Source organism: Pan paniscus, chromosome 6 (genome assembly GCF_029289425.2).
Source record: "Pan paniscus chromosome 6, NHGRI_mPanPan1-v2.0_pri, whole genome shotgun sequence".
NCBI classification, from domain to species: domain Eukaryota; kingdom Metazoa; phylum Chordata; class Mammalia; order Primates; family Hominidae; genus Pan; species Pan paniscus.
Window position 1 is genome coordinate 186,847,039 of NC_073255.2, and position 22,073 is coordinate 186,869,111.

The 22,073-nt window shown below is 53.0% G+C and overlaps 1 protein-coding gene across 9 annotated transcripts in view; it reads left to right on the forward strand.

The window, feature by feature from the left end:
* LOC100984200 (zinc finger and SCAN domain-containing protein 2) overlaps positions 1-11,233 on the forward strand; it is a 31,699-nt gene extending 20,466 nt beyond the window's left edge. Inside the window, exons 1-3 of one of the 9 annotated variants that reach the window (XM_034965229.3) lie at positions 5,460-5,598; positions 7,860-8,764; positions 10,436-11,233. In XM_034965229.3, coding sequence (XP_034821120.1) covers positions 7,888-8,499 — 612 coding nt within the window. In that variant the 5' untranslated portion in view covers positions 5,460-5,598; positions 7,860-7,887 and the 3' untranslated portion in view covers positions 8,500-8,764; positions 10,436-11,233. Of the gene's footprint in view, positions 1-5,459; positions 5,760-5,840; positions 5,970-6,069; positions 8,765-8,917; positions 9,061-10,435 lie in introns of those variants that run through there. The other 8 variants (XM_034965228.2, XM_034965230.3, XM_034965227.3 and 5 more) reach the window with 8 other exon arrangements.
* Positions 11,234-22,073: the final 10,840 nt, after the last annotated feature.

Consider the following 22,073-nt stretch of genomic DNA (forward strand, 5'->3'; position numbering starts at 1 on the left):
CCCGACACCAGCCCTAGGGGCTGCCCTGACTCTAATGACCTGCCCCTCTCCTGGAACTCCCCTTCCATCCTGCACCGCCCCAGGGAGTGCTTGACTGCCTTGCAGCTCATCAAACCCTGCTTTAACTAGGGGCGGGGGGGAGGCTCAGGAGTCCTTTGCTTTTTTCTCTTTGCCACTTGCCAAATTCTGAAATCAAGTTGAGCAAGCCCACCCACTTCAGGCCTCACTGAGTCCCGTCTTTCATTCCTGGGTTAGAGAAACACTGCCCGCAAGGACAGATCTGTGGAAACACTAGGTCCCTGTGACTCAGGTGCCGGAGGATGCAGTGTCAGCAGATGCTGACGAGATCAGTCCTGCAGGAGCATCTTTACGACAGAACATGTTATTTTCCATAAGTGGCCTGTTTAATGATCAAATCAGTCAAATAGCTGTGCTGGTAGGACTTGGGGTTAAAAATGAGGCCTAATTGCAGCTTTTTTCTCCAGCACCAATTCATGAGAATGCCTGCTCGCTGACCCCAGGTGACTGGGCCTCCCACAAATGGGTGTTTTGGGTCACAAAGGGGGCAGGGTCAAATCCCTCAGGCAAAGAGTGACTGAGGTGTATGACTCACTGACCAGGCTGGGACTGCACGACATTCGTTCACTAAAGAAGCCTGCTGTGTGCCAGGCATCATGCTCAGATGCTGCCCGAGACACAGCCCCTACCCTTGAAGAGCTCAAGGACCTTTATGGAAAATCATTTTGATACACACAGGGCTTGGGACCATCTATGTGTTCAACTCTTTAAAAAATGGTTCCCAGCCCCAGTTCTCTTAGCAAGGCTTTCTAATTCATTATCTCATTTAATCTCGCCATGAGTCAGGCAGGGCAGTAACACATGGGAAAGGAGGGTGGGGGTGGGGATAGTGTGACCTGTCCACCAGGTCCTGCTGCAAATTGACAGCAGATCCCAGGCCTCGTGTTAGCCCAAGCTGCTTCTACTGTCACATTGCAGCCTTCTGCAAGGATGGGGTGGTACTGTCCTTCTCACTTCTCATTCTCTTTCATTTTAAAATGATAAACCTGGGTCAGAGGATATTTAGGAAGAGGCATTGTCATTAAGTCCAAGACAAGATGGTCAGATTTGTTATCCTAGTGGGTTACAATCCAAAATACTCTGGAGCATGCTGAGATTAAGGTGGTTGCCAAGGGAACAGAAAACAGCCATGAGTAAATAAATCAAGACTTTAAAGGATTTAGATCGGGTCTATGGCCAGGTAAGTGCAGACCTTTGTATTCTTTCCAAGGCCAGGTAAGTGCAGGTCTGCAGTGGGGATCTGTGGCCACGTGGTCACAGATGTGGAAACATCCTGCAAACGCAGCCACGCTGCTTCGTACAGGCAGTGCAGTGGCTGGCATGGGGAGCCAGGTGAGCTTGGTGATGTTGGGGCTTCTGGAACTGCCTGCATCATCCTCGTATTTCTTTGTTAGGAGCAAGTCTGGACCTAAGAAAAATGGTGTCGGTTCTTGGAAAATGGTTGTTTTTTGGCAAGGGACACGAGCTTCAAGTCGTCCGGTAAGGCAGTCGGCCTCATTGAGAGGGTTTGGTGTCCCACTGCCCAGTCCCGGGGAGCTGCCTGACGGAGGGTAGACTGCAGTGACCAGAGGCAGCTGCTCAGCCATGCAATAGCACAGGCCGAGGGAGAGGGCAGGCCCCTCGTGGACTTGGCAGAGAGAAATGGATGGGAGTGGGGGATGTGAAACCTTTTGTTATTTTTCAGTGGTTTGAATTTAGTAAAGAAATATCTTTGACCTTTAGGCAGCAGGAGGAGTATTGGGGCCAAAAATAGTGTGTTCTCATGTATCACTGTTCTTCCTGCATTGTGGCAGGGGCAGTGAGAGAAGGAAATGAATGGACTCCCTTAAGTTATCCCTTAGGCTAAAAAGAGAACAGCCTCTCTTGGGTTGACTGGATTTGGAGGAGGTGTCCTAAACAGGCTGTTCAACAGGGGACTTTTCGTGATGATGACAGCGCTCTATTTCTGTGCTGTCCAGACTATAGCCACTAGCCACACATGGCTATTGAGTATTTAAATGTGGCTTGTACGGCTGAGGAACTGAACTTTATTCAATTTTAATTCATTTAAATAGCCCCACGTAGCTACTGGGCATAACAGCCCCAGGGATGATAGGATGACACTCCTATTGATAAGAAGCTAGAAACATTGTTTCTTTTCCCTTCACCTTCTCCCCTCTGCTCACCACCTCCGGGAGAGCCAGATAGTTCTGGGGTTCAATTCTGGCTTTGTCATTTAAACCATAGGTCCTTGGGCAAGTAACTTATGTAAAGCATGCAGTATAGTGCCTGGCACACAGCAAGCACTCAATAAATGGGAGCTATTGTTGTTTTAATAAACTTGAGTGGTTACTTGCAGAGCAATTGTGCCCATGGAAAGGGAAAAAAGGGTTTTTCCCTTGTTTAGCTTAACCCACATAAAGAATTAACCATCTCCAGTGTGAAGCAGGCCTGCTGCAAGTTTAAGGGTTTGAATTGATGTCATAGGTCACATCCTGGGTTTTAATTCCAAGGAAAGAGAACTTTGGAGCAGATGAGGCCTCACACTGAGCCTCACATCTCCATCCAGGCCTCTGCAGAGCAACTCAGCCCTCACAGGGCAGCAGCTTTGCCTGCACCTCCTCATTCCTTGCATTGCATCAGCTCTCCTTCTCCTCCAAACCCTTGGGGGCCATCTTTTCTCTCTGCGCCGCCTGAGCTATCAGATGTAGCTTGCAGAGGTGCACACCTTCATTCAACAGACATTGACTGAGGACCTATTGTATGCTGGACACGTGGGACAAAGAGACGCTAAAATAGTCCCTGCCCTTTGAAGTTCATAAGCTGGTGGGGAAAACAAAAGTGTGCTAAATTCCAAATCTGGGATCAGCATAAGGTGCTTTGGAGAGAGGGATCAGACTGCTGTCCAGTCCTGGGAGATGGGAGATGGGAGAGGCTTGTCAAGGGGGAGGTGGTTGCCCTGCTGAGTGAGGAAGCCCTGGGGACGCAGCCCCACAGGAGGAGCTGGAGGATGCGGGGAGCAGGGTCTGGAGCTGCCCCGAGGAGGCCCATGGGGTGATCTGTTTGTCCACCTGTTGTGCCCCAGGGTGACTACAGTGCAGAGTCTGGGACAGGGTTCACCTGAGCTACACATTTACCCATGGTCTACAGGAGCCACGAGCAACACGTCTACCCACACGGGAGCCATGGTCTGCTGTTCTCCAGGACGCCTTGGTTGTGGGCAGTCCAGGCCTTTGTTAGGGTCCAGAGTCCAGCTGCCATATGGATCTGTCAGAATAGTGGTGATCCCTGTGCCAGCCACTGCGCTGCCTGTATGAGGAAGCATGAAGCAGGGCTGTGTTTGCAGGGTGTTTCCATATTGGCACTCTATCGTGCTTGCTGCAGCACCTAAGAATGGGGTGAGGGGGAACCTTGGGGGAGACAGGGGAGGGGGGTGTATGTGCACGAAACTAGAGAATTGAAGGGCCTGAGCTCAAACCACCGTGGCAGAGCAGAGAATGGAGGCCTCTGGGAGCCCTTGGGCCTTGGCTTCCCCGCTGAGACAGGGCAGGTTTGAGGTGGTACTGCCCGTGTCTGTGTCCACCCCCATCCCCTACGTGTTCTTTTCCTTTCTATTTTGGTTCAGCTTACCTAGAAATGCTGCTAAAAATATGGGAGACATCCTCAGGCATATTATTGATTTTGCTTTTGAAAAACATGTTCACCAAGTGTCCCCATTTCTCTCATGGTCTGCAGAGGAGATGAACACTGGGGGCTCTGGCAGGTGACAGCAGGGGCTGGAAAGCTGGGCAGTGTTGATGTGCTTCAAGTGGAGGCACGGGTGGGGTTGGTCATCAGCACCTGGGGTGCTGGTGTCACTGCATGAGAACTCAACATCTGTCCTATGGACTAGTTTCTTTGTCTTCCCAGTATTCCCTTCCCGTTGTCTCTGTTTAAAATGCCAATTTCCATGGGACGTGGAACTCCTAAAGTCCCACATCCAGCAGTGAGGTGTCTCCAGGAGCAGTGAAGGGATGGGGTGGGGGTTGGGGTAGGAGTGGATTCTCCAGAGGCCACAAGCCAGACGGGTGGGGCCTGGTGGGGCAGACTGGTCCTCCAAGCGAGCTGTGAAAGCAGGCAGGCCTGACCTCCAGGCCTGGTGTTGGGAGGAAGGGGCTGATTTTACAGCCTAGGGGCTCCCACCTGGAATTCTTCAGTTCCCAGGCTCCAGAAGGCACAGTGGGCACCTGCAGAGCTGCAGAGAGGACCCTCATGATATCGGGAGGCCCGCATCTCTCAATGCCTTCCATCAGGCACAGCGCCACCCCAACCGCCACATCCACTGTCTGCTGCAAGGATCCCTGCCTGGGCCTTGGAGAGAGAGTCGCGTTTCTCCACCTGGCAGCTACAGAGAGGCCACAGAGAAAAAAAGCCTATTTAATGTTCTTCTACTACTTGTGACTTTTCAAATAACTTTTCCTCTCAGGCCTCTGTTTTTTTGTCTGTCAAATGTACACCCTCAGGCACGTTCTCACTGGGGCCCAGGTTTTTACTTCCCTGTCGTCACACCGTATTTATGTCTGAGGGTCTCAGTCCCAGGGCGGTGCAGTGGAACACAAGCTGGGTCACGGTGCTGGGTCACGGTGCCGTGTCCCCATCTGTGCTCTGCTACTTAGAGCTGTGAGTGTTGGAGGAAGCCACTCTGTGTTTCAATTTTATTTTCCCGTCTATAAAATGGGATAATACCCACACAAGCTAGGGTGCACATGGTTACTGGAAGGTTCCCACGAGATCATACATGGAAAAGGGCTTTGTAAAAGGCAAAGTTATGTCCGAGTAAGGGACATTATCATTAAATGGCAGCTGGAAGCTGTAATTTGGTTCTGCCCTCTCACGCCCGCTGCTACTCCAGACGTCGTAAGTTGCTCTTTTATGGGATATCTCTGGCTTGACTGCGGGTTCCGTTCTGAGGAGGTGGGGTCAGCAGGGGCCTGATGTCTTCTTCCTTTCCCTCTGGTCACTCTAGTGATATAACCCAGGCCATATAGTCAGGCCGACTTTGGCGAAACTGTCAGCGAGGGCAGCTCCTCGATTCGGCCCCTTTGACTGTTGTCTCCAGTCCTGAAACCCTCGCCCAGGGCCGCTCCGCCGCCGGGCTCCGGCGCTCAGCCCATATCACCCGGGGAAAGGCCGGCGCCTCCGTCCGACCCTCTTTCCTGTCGCTGGGGGCGGTTTGTGGGCCTGGCCTTGGGATTAGGAAAATAGGGATGGTGCTATAACGGCCGAATGCGGGCCTCAGGGAATCCCGAAAGGGGGAATGTCTGGGTCGGCGGATCGGGGGGCTTGAGAGGGCCCGCTCCGTGGGACGTTCAGGCCCCGGAACCGGCCCCCGCATGGTCGCCGCTCCGGCCCGGGCGGGCGCAGCGCTGGCAGCCCCGTTTTCCGCCAGCCGGGCTGCCGGAGAGTTAGACCTCCCAGCCTCACGGGGCTGCTGTGCGGCTGCGACGACGCCGGCGACTGCGGCGCTGCAGCGGAGACGGAAGGCTCGGGAGGCGGCGCCATGTGAGTCCGCGCGGGGCCGCGCTGGGGCCGCGGCTGGAGGTTACCGTATTTACCGAGGCCAGAGCCGGACCCTCGGGGGCGGGTCACTGCGGGCGTGCTACCGTATTTGCCGGGTCCCGCGCAGGTCCTTTCCGGGAGTGGGAGCGCCGGGACTTAATTACGTATTTATCCAGGGTTGCGTGGCTCCGCGGGGGGGCGCTGCGGCCGCGGGGGGTGGGCTGCATTCATTCCCTCTGGGAGCTGGGGCTTGCAGTCGGGCGGGGTGGGTTGCGGCAGCAGGGTGGAGGCCTACGTATTTTCGTGGGGGTGGGGTTGCGACGCAGAGTTTACCATATTTCTCCAGGGTTGCTCCGGCCGCAGAAGTTGGCAAGGTTGTGTGTAAGGTCGGGTGGGGTGGGGTCAGCTCTCCCGATTAATGCAGCTATTTGATAAGAGCAACGTCGCGGGACGCTTGCCGTCTTTATGGGGGCGGGGAGAAGGGGCGCGGGTGTCGCTGCGGGAGAGTTACCGTATTTGCGTTGAGCAGCGCAGACTGTAGAGCAAAGAGCTGCGGCCGGAGACCGGAGGAGCAGGGGCTCAGCTGGGCTGTGAGTGTGGCATGGGATGAAAGAACTTGGGGGAGAGACGGGGGGCCTTTCGGCGTGCAGGCGGGGCCTCAGTCAGGGGTATAGCTGGGGAGAGTGAGGAGGCTGCCCAGTCACAGGGCCGGGCTGAGATTGGCCAAGGGGACTTTGATGATCTGTCTTTGCAGATGTCAGTGCAGCTGCCTGTGGAAAAGACTTGTGGGTGGGGTCTCTTGCAAGTAGGACTTGTTTCCTTCCCCAGGGTCAGTTCCACCCCGGCCTCGAGGGTACGGAAGACAGAGGAGGTGGCCCTGAGACCCCACTCTGCAGATAGGTTGACTGAGGCTGGAAGTGAAGAGAGGCCTTCCGGGAGGTCCAGTGGAATATTCAGCCGGCTTCCCTGATGGGGTTGGGGAGAATGGATGAGGCAGGCCTTAGGGCCCTGCAGGAGCCCAAGTTTTGGTGGGGGTCGTGGGAGTGGTGGCAGTAGACAGTGCATCTACAGGAGAAGTGGCCCTTTGGAATGCATGGCTCTGTGACGGCTGGGATGGTGGCAGTGGGGGGTGTGTGTGTGTTTTGAGGAGTGTTTAGTTGTTGAGCAGCTAGTACATTGAAAAGAGCTTTCAACAGTGAGACAGGAGACTTAAGGCCTAGTCCAGGCTCACCTTGCTCTGTGACCTTGGCAAGTATGTTGACCTGAGCCTCAGTTTCCCCATCTTTAAAGTGGGGCTCAATAACCCTGCTCCACCCCTTTCTCAGGGCTGTTGTGAGGACAATGGGAAACAATTTAAGAGGAACACAGTGTCCTGGGAAGAGGATCCTTTGGAGAAGCAGCATGAAGGGAGCTGGGTTTGGGGGTGTTGGCTGGGCACTGAGGGTGCTGCTCAGCCTTGGGCCAGGCTTTGCTGTGAGGATACCAAGAGGAATCACGCTGAGACCAGTCCCCCTGGGAGCCCACACCCTGGTTCAGTGACTTGGAAACCTTTTGAACACATGCCTCATTTTGAAAACAAAGAGCTGCCGCCTTTAATGTTTAACCGAGGTCACTTTCAAGTTTACAGGGTTGTGTTTTTTTTCCTGTTTTAAGCTTCACAAAAATATCTTTAAATCACTGATAATGCCACCCTTTTCTCCAAGTTTGGGGTGCACTTCCCTACCTCCCCCTGTCCTTGAGATCTGGTTGGAGGGATAAGACATATCTAGACGAAGGTAACTGAAAATCCTAGCTGAAACTGAAACTGAAAATCCTAACTGAAACTCATCACCATCTGTCTAGTGTCTTGTGTGACTGGCTGGCATGGTGCTAGGTGCTGGGGTTGAAAGAAGGCAGCTCTGTCCTTAGGGTGCTGGGAGTCGGGGGACAGAGGTGGCATGACTGACCCTCGTGCAGTATGATGAGTGAGAGCCACATGGTTGTGTCACACGGTGTTTAAGCCTGGGGTGGAAAGGTCAGGGAAGGCTTCTAGGAGAAGGTGCCCTTGGGAAGGGACTGGAAGGAGTGTAGGCCGTGCTTAAAAGGCAGTGGAGGAAGAAGAACACCAATTCCCAGCAGGGGAACTTGAGCTTGAACAAAACGGGGCGAAAGGTGGAGGTTGTGGGAGGTGAGTGTCCCTGCCAGGCTGGGGGTTGGCTAACCCTCGGGTTCCCCGACCCCTCTCTCTCCACCCCCCACCCCCGCCCCCGCTTCTGTCTCCCTAGGGACTGGTGATTGCAGCTGGAAGTGCCCATGACCGAGCTGGCGTCCTCCGGGGGCGGGTCCCCTGCGGGGGACGGGGAGGAGGGTCTGGGGGACGAGCGAGGCCTGGTCATCCACCACCCTGCAGAGGAGCAGCCCTACCGCTGCCCGCTGTGCGGCCAGACCTTCTCGCAGCAGCCCAGCCTGGTGCGGCACCAGAAGGCGCACGCCGGAGCGGGCCGCGCGGCTGCCTTCGTGTGTCCCGAGTGCGGCAAGGCCTTCAGCGTCAAGCACAACCTCGAGGTGCACCAGCGCACGCACACCGGGGAGCGGCCCTTCCCCTGCCCCGAGTGCGGCCGCTGCTTCAGCCTCAAGCAGAACCTGCTCACGCACCAGCGAATCCACAGCGGCGAGAAGCCGCACCAGTGCGCGCAGTGCGGCCGCTGCTTCCGCGAGCCGCGCTTCCTGCTCAACCACCAGCGCACCCACGCGCGCATGCCCGCGCCGCACCCGCGCCGCCCCGGCGTCTTCGGGGAGCGGCGGCCCTACTTCTGCCCCCGCTGCGGCAAGAGCTTCGCGCGCGAGGGCTCGCTCAAGACCCATCAGCGCAGCCACGGCCACGGGCCCGAGGGCCAGGCGGCCCACTTAGGACGCGTGCTATGATGCGCCCGGGGCCTGCTGCCGACGGCTGCTTCCCGCCCCGCACGTGCGTCCCCGACCCCTGGAGATGGCCCTGGGCCGCAGCTCTCTCTCTAGATGGGATCCCGGGAGAGGGGCAGCGCTGGCTTGGGCTCTTGAAGGTGTGGGCCGCCGCCAGGCTCCGGCCGCCCGCTCGCGTTCCTCCCTCGGGACCCTCTGGCTGGCTGCGCACAGCTGCTTCCGGCTCCTGCCATGGTTCTCCTTCTCTGGCCCATCCGGCCTAGAGCAGGTGAGACCTGCGGGGCTGGCCAGAGCCCCTCTCAGGGCTGGGAGTGGTGGGGGTGGAGTGGGTGGTGTTGATTCTTGATGGCAGGTGGGGCGGTCTGGGTACCGGGCTGTAGGTTTCTGTGTGATGAGCTGCTTACCGGATCTTCATCCCCAGAATGTCAGAGTTGAAAGAGACTTGGAGAGGCCACTTTCCACAATCCCCACGCCCAACCTCAGCCCCCAGGCCTCCTGGCTCCTGTACACACTCTCTGCTGTCCTTGAGATGTCATTTCACTTCATGTTTCAGTTTACTCATCTGTAAGTTGGGGATATAGATGAGGGACTCTTCCTCGCTGGGATATATTGCAGCTACTGGATGAGAGAGGGTGAGGTCACTGGTGCACAGAGCCTTAGTTGATTCTGCCACACCATGTGCCACTGACTGTGCCGGGCTGGGCTCTCCCAGAGACACACATGAGGACCGCAGGCCCTGTCACGGGGTGCTCACACTCGGTGTGTGACGCGGGGCCAACCTACAAAGTGCTCTGGGGTGAGACCAAGGAGGGTGACTGGTTTCTCTTCGTCACCCAGGAGAGTTTGATGGCTTTGAACCAGGTCATGGGGACAAATAAAATTGTTCTAGGAAGAGCAAGTGTGTAGAAGGGTGTTTTCAAGGGGGGGGGGGTCCTGATAGTTCAGTGACTGTCTCCAGGTGTCCCAAGGGGAGGTTTGCCCTACAAAGGACTTCGTGGTCAGGGGGTGGGGACACTGAGATTTTTAATGAGATGAGTGCTGTGATCTCAGACTTATGCTTTAGGAGGAGAATCAGAGGCACTGTGAGGACAGACTGATGTGGGAAGAGCTGGAGCCTCGAGGGGCTTGGGTCATCTGGGCAAGAGAACATAAGGCCCCCAGCTAAGAGGCCTGGCCAAGGTCTGGCAGTGAGAAAGGGGGCAGCCAGGACTCTGCTCCAGGACCTCTGGTTCCAAGCTGGCGCTCTGAGGCATGGGCCTCTTCAGCCTTTTGGCAGATGAGGAAACAGGTTTGCCAAGCTTGCCTGCACCACAGTTGGTACTTAGGGGTACAACGGGTGGAAGCCAGGGCTTTGTTTTGGATTCTGAATCCCAGAACCTTTTAGCTTCACTGCTTAAAAAGTGGACAATGGAGCAGGGAGGATTTGGGGCCATGTGATAGGAGCTGGGGCAGGGGTGTTAGGGGTGGTACGGGTGTTTGAAGGGGACATGGCATCCCTGGGAGTGGTTTGGGAGGAAGGGAGCTGGGGCTTCGAGGGGACCTGCACATTCAGTCCTGTGCTGGGTGCTGGAGACTCGTCCCTCCCCACTGCCCCCTCTGCCCGTCCTCAGTGCTATGTGGCTATGGCTCCTCGGAGACTGTCCTCTGCCTACCACTCCCAGGTGCTGTAGACTAGCATTGGTGGCAAAGATGAAATTAAACAGAGACTTGGGACACCTGGAGTCAGTCACCAAAATGCCCTGAACCCAAGGTGTCTCATCTGTAAATGGGATTCGTAATCCTTGCAGTGCTTGGTAGGGGACAAAGAGGATTCATTCAAACCCTAGGACAGATTCAGGGTAGGCCAGCTGATCGCTCCCTCCTAGCCCCAGAGGGGTGGCTGGGCAGGGCCATGTCACGGCTCCACACCTGATCCTGATCTCTTTGTTTCTGTCGACAGTTGCAGAGTGGGCAGGATCTTACGACCCGATAGGTGCAGAACCCATCTGGACACGGAGACCAGGAATGGGGTTCCATGGAGGCCTGGCTGGCACTGCACCTGGGCATGAGGACACATCCAGTAAGAAGACCTGCCTCAAGAGGTGCACTGCGGTGACCAGTGGAGGTGACTGGTTGGAGCCTGGAATTGGAAGCAGATTCCAAGCTCTGGTGGACAAACTGTCCAGGCCTGGTGGGAATCACAGCTGGGGCAGACCTCATCCTGGCTGCCTGGCCACAGGCCCCCACTCTCTGCCACTGGTGGTAGGACGATGCCTGTGTGGAGAGCTGGCTTCTCTGCTCCCGCCTGGTCCACCACTTGGCTAGAGTTCAGAGACAGGAAGTGATTGGTCTAAGCTAACACAGCAAGTTGGTGGCAGACCTGGTTCTAGAGGCAAAACCTTCTTCCAGATGTGAATGAAACCTGCAGGCTTCATTTTCCTTTCTGAGCAGTGCTTCTTAGCTCTTTGGAGACACGAAGCCCTTGGAAAATCTGATGAAGGTTACGGACCTTCCCTAGGAAAACAGATAACTGACGTAGACTCAAAAACCCCAAGCAATTTCAGGAGCCACTGGACTCCCTGAATGAAACCCATCCCTGGACTCCAGGCTAAGAACCTCAGCCCTGGGGACTTCACCTGCTGCCCTTTCCTTACCTGTCACACATTGAGCCCCGAGTCAAGGCCACTGTACAAGTAGTGCCCCTCCCTCCCCCTGGCCAAGCCTCCTTCCCTTGTTCAGGAATAAAGAATTCCGAGGAGCCCTTTCTGGTCATTCCCTTCTCCCAGACCTAACGAATGGTGCGTCAGGTTTCTGGAGCCTCATTTCCCTTCCCCAGACATTGGCAGAGGTCCCTTGGGCTAGATTTTCTCTTCTGGTTTTGTTTCTTGTTCTGCCTGACTGGCCGCTGGCTTCCACAAAGGAGCCCTTTGCTCCTGGCCTGGGCTCTGATTTCACTGTGTGGTCTCAGGGGAAGCTGGACTGCTGTGGACGCTGGTGGGAGCTTGAGTCTGGTCTGAGTCTGCCCCAGGGAGAAAGAATCCTGCTTCCACCAACCAAGCCCAGTCAGCGGTTCCTCCCAACTGGCCAAGTGTTCAGCCCAGTGGGCTGGGGAGGAAGAGGATGAGGGCCTTGCTCCTGGTGCCTGTGGCTCTGGGCAGGGTGAGAGGTCGGTGGAGGATCTTTCTGTGTGTTCTCTGAGTATGCAGCAGTGCAGTTGAAGGGAACAGGGCCCAGGCAGGCAGCAGGGCGAGGACTCCTCCCATCTTCACACCTGAACCAGTCAGCCTGGAAGCTACAAGTTCTCACCTGCTTCCCCAGAATGAACATCAGAAAAGGCAAAACTGACCAGGGCTGGGATGGGTTTGGGTCAGCTTGGTTGGAGGGCAGCCTGTGGATCCCTGCACTGGAGTCTTGCTGTCTTCGATGCAGGTTGGATCATACATTGTTACCTCCTACTGTATGCCTCACCCTGGAATAGCAGAATGCTCAGGGGGAGATCCGAGAACGAGAAGGTGCTCCCAGCCCCAGGAGCTTCCAGTCTGGCTCTGATCCTTGGCCGACCTAGAGGAAACCTCCACACACGCCCCTTTTGTGCTAATGGTGCAGTTTGTGTCCCCCTCTGCCCATCACTGTGCTGTGCTTGTTCCTGCCTCTGTGCCTTCCCCTATACTGCTCGGACATGTCCCCTTTCCTCTCCTCTACCCAGCTAAGCCCTTCTGATCCATGGGGCCCGGCTTCCCAAACCACCCAGCCCACATTCCTCCTTCCTGCTCTGAACAGGCCCTGTGTGAGCCCCTGCCCCCGAACTGCGTGCTGTCCCATGGACGCTCCAGTCTCTTCTGTGTGTGTCTTGAGTCCCTAACTAGACAGTTAGCTCCCTGAGGGCAAGGGACTGTCATTTCCTCTTGAGTCCTACCAGGGTCTAGCACAGGACTGGGCTCCTAACTCTCAGGAAACACTTGTCGGCTGACTGGTGCCTCAAGCGCTGGAGCTTGTCGGTGGCCGGTAATGGGCAGTGCACGTGGGGAGAGGGTATGTGAGTTAACTCAAGGGTGCCTTTTCTTGGGCTGTGGGCTGGCTCCCCTGGGTCAAAAGTGGATGTCAGAGGCCTCAGGCTCTTACCTCCTTGGGGCAGTGGGAGCATCAGGGACCCCCACCCCCACCCCGGCTCTGCAGGAGTGCACGGAAGTGGTCGTCCAGCCTGGATATTTCTACAGGTTGCTGACACCTGCGGGAGCTGACTGAGTGGAATAAATGTTCTCTCAACATCAGCTTGTGTAAGGAGTGGTCATTTGGGGCTTAGCGGGGAGCAGGGTGGTGGCCTCTGTCTCTGCCTCCATCATCTCTTGAGGAATTATGTTTCAAGGTTGCCTGGTGACCAAAGACCCTAGAAGACACACATCAGAGCCTCAGTGACGAGCTAATGTAGGCTTCTGGCACCTGCACAGTGACTGCCCTTTGCACCTGACTCACACATATAGGGGCTGCAGCCCTTGCTGCCTGCGCAGCCCACGGTGAGGCCAGACTTGCCGAGAAGCGTCGGACGGTTCCCTCAGTGCTTGAGCAGTGGACGGCTAAGAGTGCTTGAGTCGGGAGACCAGGCCCCTGTGCTGGTCTGTCTCCAATGGGAGGTCTCGGCCAGGCACATGCCTCTCCTGAGGTTAGTCCCCTTCCCTGCTCCTCTTCCTTATGGCGTTGTGAGAAGCAAACAAGTAGATATGGAAAGGACGCGAGTGCACAGCGTGGCACAGAGACTCTACCATTGCTCTTTGGGCCTCCCCACCGAGTAGGACCTGGCTGCAGACCACCTCTCGCAGAGCGCTCTGGACAGCTGACCTTCTGTCCTGCCCGCCGCCGGGTGGCCGTGAGACCTGGGTAAGTAACTTCCTTCCCGTCAATGGAAGGCCTGGCTGGAGTGCGGTGGGCTCGCTTTGGCACCGTGACCCTGTGCTGCGTCGTCTGACTCTGACTTCTTCTATGGCCTCTGTCAGCCAGGAGGGTCCTGCGGGTAAGGAACTTAGGGACTGCACCTTTGAAACGTGGGTGGGTGATGTTGGGAGTGAATCAGGCAGGGTTCTGTGTTCAACTCAGATTTCAAAAAAGGAAATGATGAGCTCGTGTAAATGAAAAGTACAGTGACTCGATGGTCACACGGACCCAGCCAGGAAGAAGAAGCCGGCAGCTCAGCCTTCTGCCTGGCAGCTTCCAGTCCTTCTCTAATGGATCTGAGACAGCGGAGGGTCCTACTCTTGTTGGCCTGAATCGGGTCAGTGCCCGTTACTAGACCCGTCTCAGTGGCCAGGGGAGTGCAGGGTTCTGAAAGGCCTTGTCACACGCACACCCATGGCCGAGGGGGCTCAGCTGCACCTAGAGTCCATGTGCTGGGAGTGGGAAGGTTTTGTTCAGCAGAGGAAAGCCAGAGACGAGAAGATGGGTGGATGGACTCCAGGCAGCAGACCCACACTCTTGCTACGGGGACTGGGTGGAGGTGGAGCAGGGAGAGGCCGGGCCAGCAGCGTTGGTGTCACCTGGGAGTTGTTAACGCACAATTGCAATTCCCACCCCAGACTCCAGTCAGAAACTGCATGTGCTCAAGATCCCAGGCTGACAGCATCTGCTGTCAGACCCAGCGCCACTTTGCCATTGCCCTCCAAGGAGGGCCTTTGACTCAGACATTCCATTGGCCTTGCTGCTTGCAGGGAGGACAATGACGGAGTTTCCTTTTAGGCGAGCTGGTAGAGACAAGAGGCTGCTGCCTTCCCCAGGGCCCAGATACTAGCCACCGCCACCCCCACCCTCCAGGACTGGCACACACATCAGCGGGGCTCATCCTGACCTGGCCTGCCCAGCCTGGCTGGAGTACAGATGCAGTACAGGAGGGAAACACTAAGGGAAGGGCCAGTCCTGGGCACAGAAGCAGGTGGCTCACACAGCATGGCTCCTCCACCCGCTGTCTGGGACCCTCCCCTGGTTCCCATCTCCACCCTTGTTAAGGCCTCCTTAGCTTTTTTTTTTTTTTTGAGATGGAATCTCACTTTGTCACCCAGGCTGGAGTGCAGTGGCACTACGTCAGCTCACTGCAACCTCTGCCTCCCGGGTTCAAGTGATTCTCCTACCTCAGCCTCCCGAGTAGCTGGGATTACAGGTACATGCTACCACACCTGGCTAATTTTTGTACTTTCAGTAGAGATGGAGTTTTTCCATGTTGGTCAGGCTAGTCTCGAACTCCTGACCTCAGATGATTCACCTACCTCTGCCTCCCAAAGTGCTGGGATTACAGGCGTGAGCCACAGTGCCCAACCCTCCTTAACATCTGAGCCTCACCTTTCTCATCATGCCCATGGTGGAGACACCTGCTGTGATGCTCTCAGAGCCCCAGCCCAGCCACCTTCCAGCGGTTGTGAGTATGGGCCACTGATGGCCTACAGCTGCCCAGCCTGTGGGCTGCCCCCTGGCAAATGACTGCCCACACAAAGGGATCAGACTGAAGCTGCTCTCCTGGGGAAACATTGCTGGCTTCTTTCTCTGCCCTGTGCTGCTTCTGGCCACTCTCCCTCTCTAGAACCCTTCTCTGACAATTCTCACCCTCCCTGCCTGAACAAGAATCCTTGTCTCAGGCTCTGCTTCTAGGATCCCCACCCTAAGGCAAGGTCTTTGAAGAACACAAGCTGAAGCATCTTGCACACAGTAGATCATGACCTGCCCCTTTCTTTGGCCTTTCTGTGTCACACTGGTTACCTCTGGGCCTTCAGTGAGCTGCTGCTGGATGAATGGACTGGAGGTGACCATCTCCTTGGTGAGAGGCCAGGCCAGAGGACCTAAATGCTGGTGGCCCTCACAGCTGCGCTGAAGCCCCTCTCCACTGGAAACAAGGGACAAGAGTCAAATTCACAGGTCAAGGGTTGGGGTCTAGTCTGACCACATGTCTTTGGCCAAGGTCCTTACCATCTCAAGGCTCAGTTTCTGATACATAAAATGAATGGGGTGGACTGGCTGACCTCAGGTTCTTCTCGGATGCTTCCCCGACTACTTGTGCAGGCCTCTTTTGGGTGGTGACCCCCCAGCTTGGCTGAGTGGCCAGGCCTCACGGGGCAGGCTGGAGAAGCCCCTGGGACGCTGCTCCTGCTCCTCTGGGCTTGCCACCATTCCTGTGACTCGGGCTTTGCTCTGCGCTAGGCTACCACCATCTCTGCTCTGTACAGATGCTTGGTGAACTGCAACTGGATTTTTTTCTTTAAGCAGGAGAACTGCAGTTGCTAGCAGTTTCTAGCAGCAGACACAGAAAGTCACCTTGGAGCAGAACTTCTTTCTTTCTGGAAGGTCATCAGGCCCTTGCAGTTAAACCAACACTAAACAAATACACACTGCTACTCTTGCACTGGCCTTGGACTTGGAAAGCATCTCAAACACAGACACTTCAGGCCGGTGTGTTTGCTCTCCCGTTTCATAACAATCACTGTCAAAAGGCTGTTGTAAGGCAGAGCATCAGGGACAGGGGCCTCTGGGGTGTGGGAAGGACCTGAAAATCTCTCAGTGGGGAGGGGCTGAGCTGGTCCTTCCCCTGGCACATGGAAACCTGCTGGGGGATGGCAGGGTCCCCTGAGATGGGGTTTAAAGCATGTGGGTTCAAGAGAATCTGAGTTTATAGGAGTAGTGAAAACTGTGTCCATGTGTGGGGCAAGAGAGTCTTCTGGAGAGGGTGACATGATGGTGCACAGGCGTTCTGAGAGGTGGGGGAGGGACTGGCTGATGGACAGAGGTGACAGCTTCTGCTGCACGTGAGTGCTCTCAGAAATTACAGAGCAGGAGGAAGCGTATGGGGCTTCTGGAGGGAAAATGGACTGCATATAGTCCCAGGGACTGCGGAGGATTCCTGCTTTATGACATCGTGAGAACCGTATTTCAGGCTGCCAAGGCGATGCACTGGCTGCTGCTTTTCCCACCTCTGGCCTGGTGCTCACTCATGGGGTCTGCTGCGCATGGCCAATGCCTGTTCTTCTCCTTTTTGCCACTGCTCTTGGCTTTAACAGGGTTCAGGACATGCCACCCCAAAATATAGCACCTTGGCATCAAGAAAACGGCAGAAGCAGGAAGGCCACGTTGCCCTTCCCCTCGCCTGTCTCCCCCGAAGCAGGCCATAGAAGAATTCTCGGATCTTCCTGTAAAGCAGGTCATAAGACCCTCATTCCAGAAGCATCTTCCCTATCCCTGGAGAAAAGGAGTGCCCTACAGAGACCCCAGGAAGAATCTGAACAAACAGGCCTTGCTAAGTCCCCCAGTTTATTAGCATAAGTCACACCCTCTTGTCCTCCAATCACACATCTGCACGACTGTGCATGAAGACAGTTTCTCCTGTTTCTTTGGGTCTTTATTTCTTTTTCTTTTTTTTTTTTTTGAGACGGAGTTTCACTGTTGTTGCCCAGGTTGGAGTGCAATGGCTCGATCTCAACTCACTGCAACCTCCGCCTCCTGGGTTCAAGCGATTCTCCTGCCTCAGCCTCCTGAGTAGCTGGGATTACAGGCGTGCGCCACCACGCCTGGCTACTTTTTTGTGTTTTTAATAGAGACGGGGTTTCACCATGTTGGCCAGGCTGGTCTTGAACTCCTGACCTCAGATGATCTGCCCACCTCGGCCTCCCAAAGTGCTGGGATTACAGGCGTGAGCCACCACGCCCGGCTGGGTCTTTATTTCTGAAGTTCCTGTGTCACATGAAATTTATATTAAATACATTTGTATGCTGTTCTCTTGTTGACCTGGCTTTTGTTATGGGCGTCTCAGCCATGAACCATTTTTTTTCTTTTTTAAGACAGAGTCTCACTCTGTCACCCAGGCTGGAGTGCAGTGGTGTGATCTTGGCTCACTGCAACCGCTGCCTCCTGGGTTCAAGTGATTCTCCTGCCTCAGCCTCCTGAGTAGCTGGGATTACAGGTGCCTGCCACCACACCTGGCTAATTTTTGTATTCTTAGTAGAGGTGGGGTTTCACCATGTTGGCCAGGCTGGTCTCGAACTCCTGACCTCAAGTGATCCACCGCCTCAGCCTCCCACAGTGCTGGGATTACAGGCGTGGGCCACCGCACCTAGCAGCCGTGAACCTCTCCATAGGAATTGCCTTCTTCTTCCTCTAGCTTCCTCAGCACTCTGCTTTCTGCAGGTGCCTCTCCTTATGCCGCATGCGGACCCCGAGGGAGGTTGTACTGTGGCTGCTCACAGTCTTGTTTAGGGAATCTCTTAGGCAGAATCCTTTCTCCTGGCTCTGCTTGTGTCATCTGTGAGCCTCGAGGTGGCTTCCCTAGGCTGGGGCACATCCCCTGGTCCCATAGCTATGGCCCGAGTGACAGAGGTCCCAAGCATCAATCCCAGGGACTTATTCACAAGGGCATGGTGAGCGTTAGTCTCAGAGGGGGTGTCTATGGACAGGCCTGGGGTGCTCTCTGGCTTGCCTGGCTACTACTCTGTGGTTTCTCCCTGCTCAGAGCCCATACTTTGCCGTGCGAACTTGTCATTTGGTAAATTATCACGCATGCCCTGTGTTCCCTTTTCTCTCATTTTCTTGAGATTAGTTTCTCATGTGTTTTTGGCTTGATCTCCAATCAATGACAAATCATATTTGTGCAACATTTTCTGGTTCATTTTCACAGGTGTAACTTGAGGGCGTGGACGTGATCTTGCAGGCCCGAGGCTCCCAGTGTCTGACATGGGGAGCTCCCGATGAAGAGATGGCTGGCCTGGTTGCATGAAGGTTGTCTTGATGGGATTCTTGTTCTGGACATAGAGCTGGACCCTTGGACAACCAAAATATCACTTCTGGAGCTCCTGGGGTTCCATATTGCCTCCCCCTGGTGGGTAGGTATTTATAATGAGTTCTCCCTCGTGCCTGGAGAGTATTATAAAATGGGACTGTTTTCTTGGCCATTGTCAGAGCATATTCAGGACATTTTACAATAAGAGAAAATCAAGAAACAGGGCCAGTTAATATGGCGGTCCTATTTTAGGCAATAAGGCAAGTCGCAACAGATACTACACATCACTGGTAGGTCACATTCTGTGAACGCAATGCAATAGAAGTCATTCACAAAAGACAGCAAATGAAAACTTGTATACATTCAGGGTTTTTTTCTTTCTTTTTCTTTTTTTTTGAGATAGGGTCTCACTCTGCCGCCCAGGCTGGAGTGGTATAGTGGTGTCATCATGGCTCACTGCAGCCCCAAACTCCTGGGCTCAAGGGATCCTCCTACCTCAGCCTCCCAAGTAGCTAAGACTACAGGCATGTGCCACCATGCCCGGCTAATTAAAACTTTTTTTTTTTTTTCCTGTAGAGACAGGTTCTCACTTTGTTGACCAGGCTGGCACATTCAGGGATTTCGAAAACACATTTATTAATAATTCAAATCAAAGAAAAAATTGTGATGGAAATAATGAAATATTTATGAATTAATGACTACTGTGAAATGCTACATTTCAAAACTTGTGGATACAACTGAAATCAACTAGAGGAAATGTTTAGCTTTAAATGTATTCATCAGAAAATAAGACGTTTTGAAAATCAAAAAGTCAAGAGTTCAATTTAAGGCCAGGCATGGTGGGATGGTTCACACCTGTAATCCCAGCACTTCGGGAGGCCAAGGCAGGAGGATTGCTTGAATCCAGGAGTTTGAGACCAGCCTGAGCAACGTAGCGAGATCCCATCTCTAAAAAAATTTTTTTTAAATTAGCTGGGCGTGGTGGCATGCATCTGTAGTCCTAGCTACTTGGAAGATCCCTTGAGCCCAGGAGTTCGAGGCTATGTTTGCACCACCTCACTCTGGCCTGGATGACAGAGTGAGATGCTGTCTCTTTAAAAAAAAATTCAACTTAAGAAGTTAGAAAAATAATGGAATATATAGCCAAAGAAGGAAAAAAATAAGGATAAAAATTAATGGACTGCAAAACAAAAATAATATTAAAGAGACTCAGTAAAACCAAAACCTGTTCTTTGAAAAGACAAATAAAACAGACAAACCTCTGCAAAAAGTAAAAAAAAGAGAGAAGTCAGTCATAAACAATGCTAGGAATGAAAAGATGATTACCATGGATACAATAGAGATTTTGAAAAATCATGATAAAATACTGTGAACAATTTATGACTATTTTACATTTATATGAAATGGATTATTTTCTAGAAAAATATAAATTACTAAAAGAAACTTAAACCAATCTGAATATACCTATAAGCATTAGAGTACTTGAATCAGTGGTCAAAAATATAACCTTCATTCCCTTAAGTTAATTAAGATAGGAGGCCCAGATAGTTTTACTGAGGAGGTTTGTCCACCTTTAATGAAAAGATAAGCTCTCATATACAAACAGTTCCAGCGAGTAGGGGGAAAAACACATCCAAACTCATTTAATGAGGTAGATCAGTAAAAGTTGAAGACGAAACCAGAGCAGAACAGCACCATGTAGAGAAATTTTCAGCCAGTCTCACTTAGGAACAGAATTGTACAAATCCAAAATAAAATATTAGCAGATTAAACCCAGAAATGTATTTAAAAGTATAGCATGGCTGGGCATGGTGGCTCACGCCTGTAATCCCAGCACTTTGGGAGGCTGAAGAGGGCGGATCCCTTGAGGTCAGGAGTTGGAGACCAGCCTGGCTATCACGGCAAAATCCTGTCTCTACTAAAAATACAAAAATTAGCTGGGCATGGTTGTGCGTGCTTGTAGTCCTAGCTACTTGGGAGGCTGAGGCAGGAGAATCGCTTGAACCTGGGAGGCGGAGGTTGCAGTGAGCCAAGATCGCGCCACTGCACTCCAGCCTGGGCAACAGAGTGACACCCTGTCTCAAAAAAAAAAAAAAAAAAAAAGTATAACATGACCAGGAAGGTGTTATCCCACAAATAAAAGGTTGATTCAACATCAGACAATCTATTAAAGAAATGTACCACTTCAGCAGATTAGTGGAGGAGAAAACATGATTATCTCAACAGATGAAAAAAAAGCATTTGCTATCTATAATTTGATTCAATTTAATTAAAAGACAGAATCCAAAACAAAGAAAACAAAACAAAAACCAAACCACCCTCCTTTCCATGATTACCTCTGTTTGCTCCCGTCCATTTCTCCCTTTCCTTGTCATACTGTATCTTTCCTGCTCTTCTTTTTCCTTTAGAAACTCACACACCGTCATGGGTAATGCCTTTGCCTTGTTACCTCTGCATGGAATATTCTGTTCTCAGAGCTTCCCAGGGCTCCCTCTTGTCACTTAGGTATCAACACAGCTGTCATCTTCTGGGGCCTTGCTCAGACCCATCTCTAACTAACCAGCCCTCTACTGCAAGTTGCCCAGTTTTATTTCCCCCTGAACATTGATGATGGACATTGCCTTGCTTATTTACATGTTTGCTTATTCAGGATCTCCCGCTTCAAACATGAGTTGTCCAGGACAGTGGGACCCTGTCTCTTCACTGCCCAGAACAAAACTGGGCACATTTCAGATGCCAAGGAAATGTTTGCTCTATTAACTGGCTCTGTTTCCTTGGCCATTATGGGGCCTTCTCGGGAAATTTTGTAATGTGAGCAAATCAAACCGATTAATTTTTCAAATGTACTGTAATATTTGGGACTACATTTAACAGCAAAGTTGATAGGTTGTACTTTGTAGACACGAGTTTCAGATTTATTGATTTTGATTTTGCAGTTTTCTTTTGGTATTTTGGGTTGAAAACAACCTTTAACCTTTTCATAATTTTACCAAACTCGTAAACTAGGCCCTTTGCCTGTCATCTCTAATGGAAAATGGACCTGTTTGAGGCAGTTATGCCATGTTTGTCTCTCTCTCTTTGTTTGTGCTTCCAATAAATGGAATTTATTTCATTTTAAAAGTGCGGGTTGTGTGAGATTCTTCATTTGTTAGACCGCGCGGGTAGGTAGAGAGGACCTAACGGCTTAGTATTCTCGGTGGTGCGCGGCTGCACCACTTTCACAGGTGCCGGGAGGAGAGCGGCGCCCTCTAGTGCACATTTTGAGATCTGACGTTGAGTGAATGGATGGATCCGCAGCCAGGGCTGTTTCTCCAGTGCCCTTAGGGGCCGCATTGATGTTAGAATACAAGTCAGGGACCATGTAGGCGTCCAGTTAATATTTGTCGAATGAATTAATGTCTAGAACCATGAACTTTTCGGACTGCCCTAAAGAAGTGAGTCCGAAAAGCAGAGTCATAAAAATAAATGGTCCTGTTAGAGATGAAAGGAAGGTTGACAGCTGAGATAGAGGAGACAAGAAGCTGGAAGGAATGCAGTTAGAAATGTGTTTCTTGGGCCGGGAGCGGTGGCTCACGCCAGTAATCCCAGAACTTTGGGAGGCCGAGGCGGGTGCATTACCTGAGGTCAGGAGTTCGAGACCAGCCTGACCAAAATGGAGAAACCCCGTCTCTACTAAAAATACAAAAAATGAGCCGGGCTTGGTGGCGGGCGCCTGTAATTCCAGCTACTCAGGAGGCTGAAGCAGGAGAATTGCTTGAACCCAGGAGGAGGAGGTTTTAGTAAACCGAAATCGCGCCACTGCACTCCAGCCTGCACAACACAGCAAGTCTCCGTCTAAAAAAAAAAAAAGAAAGAA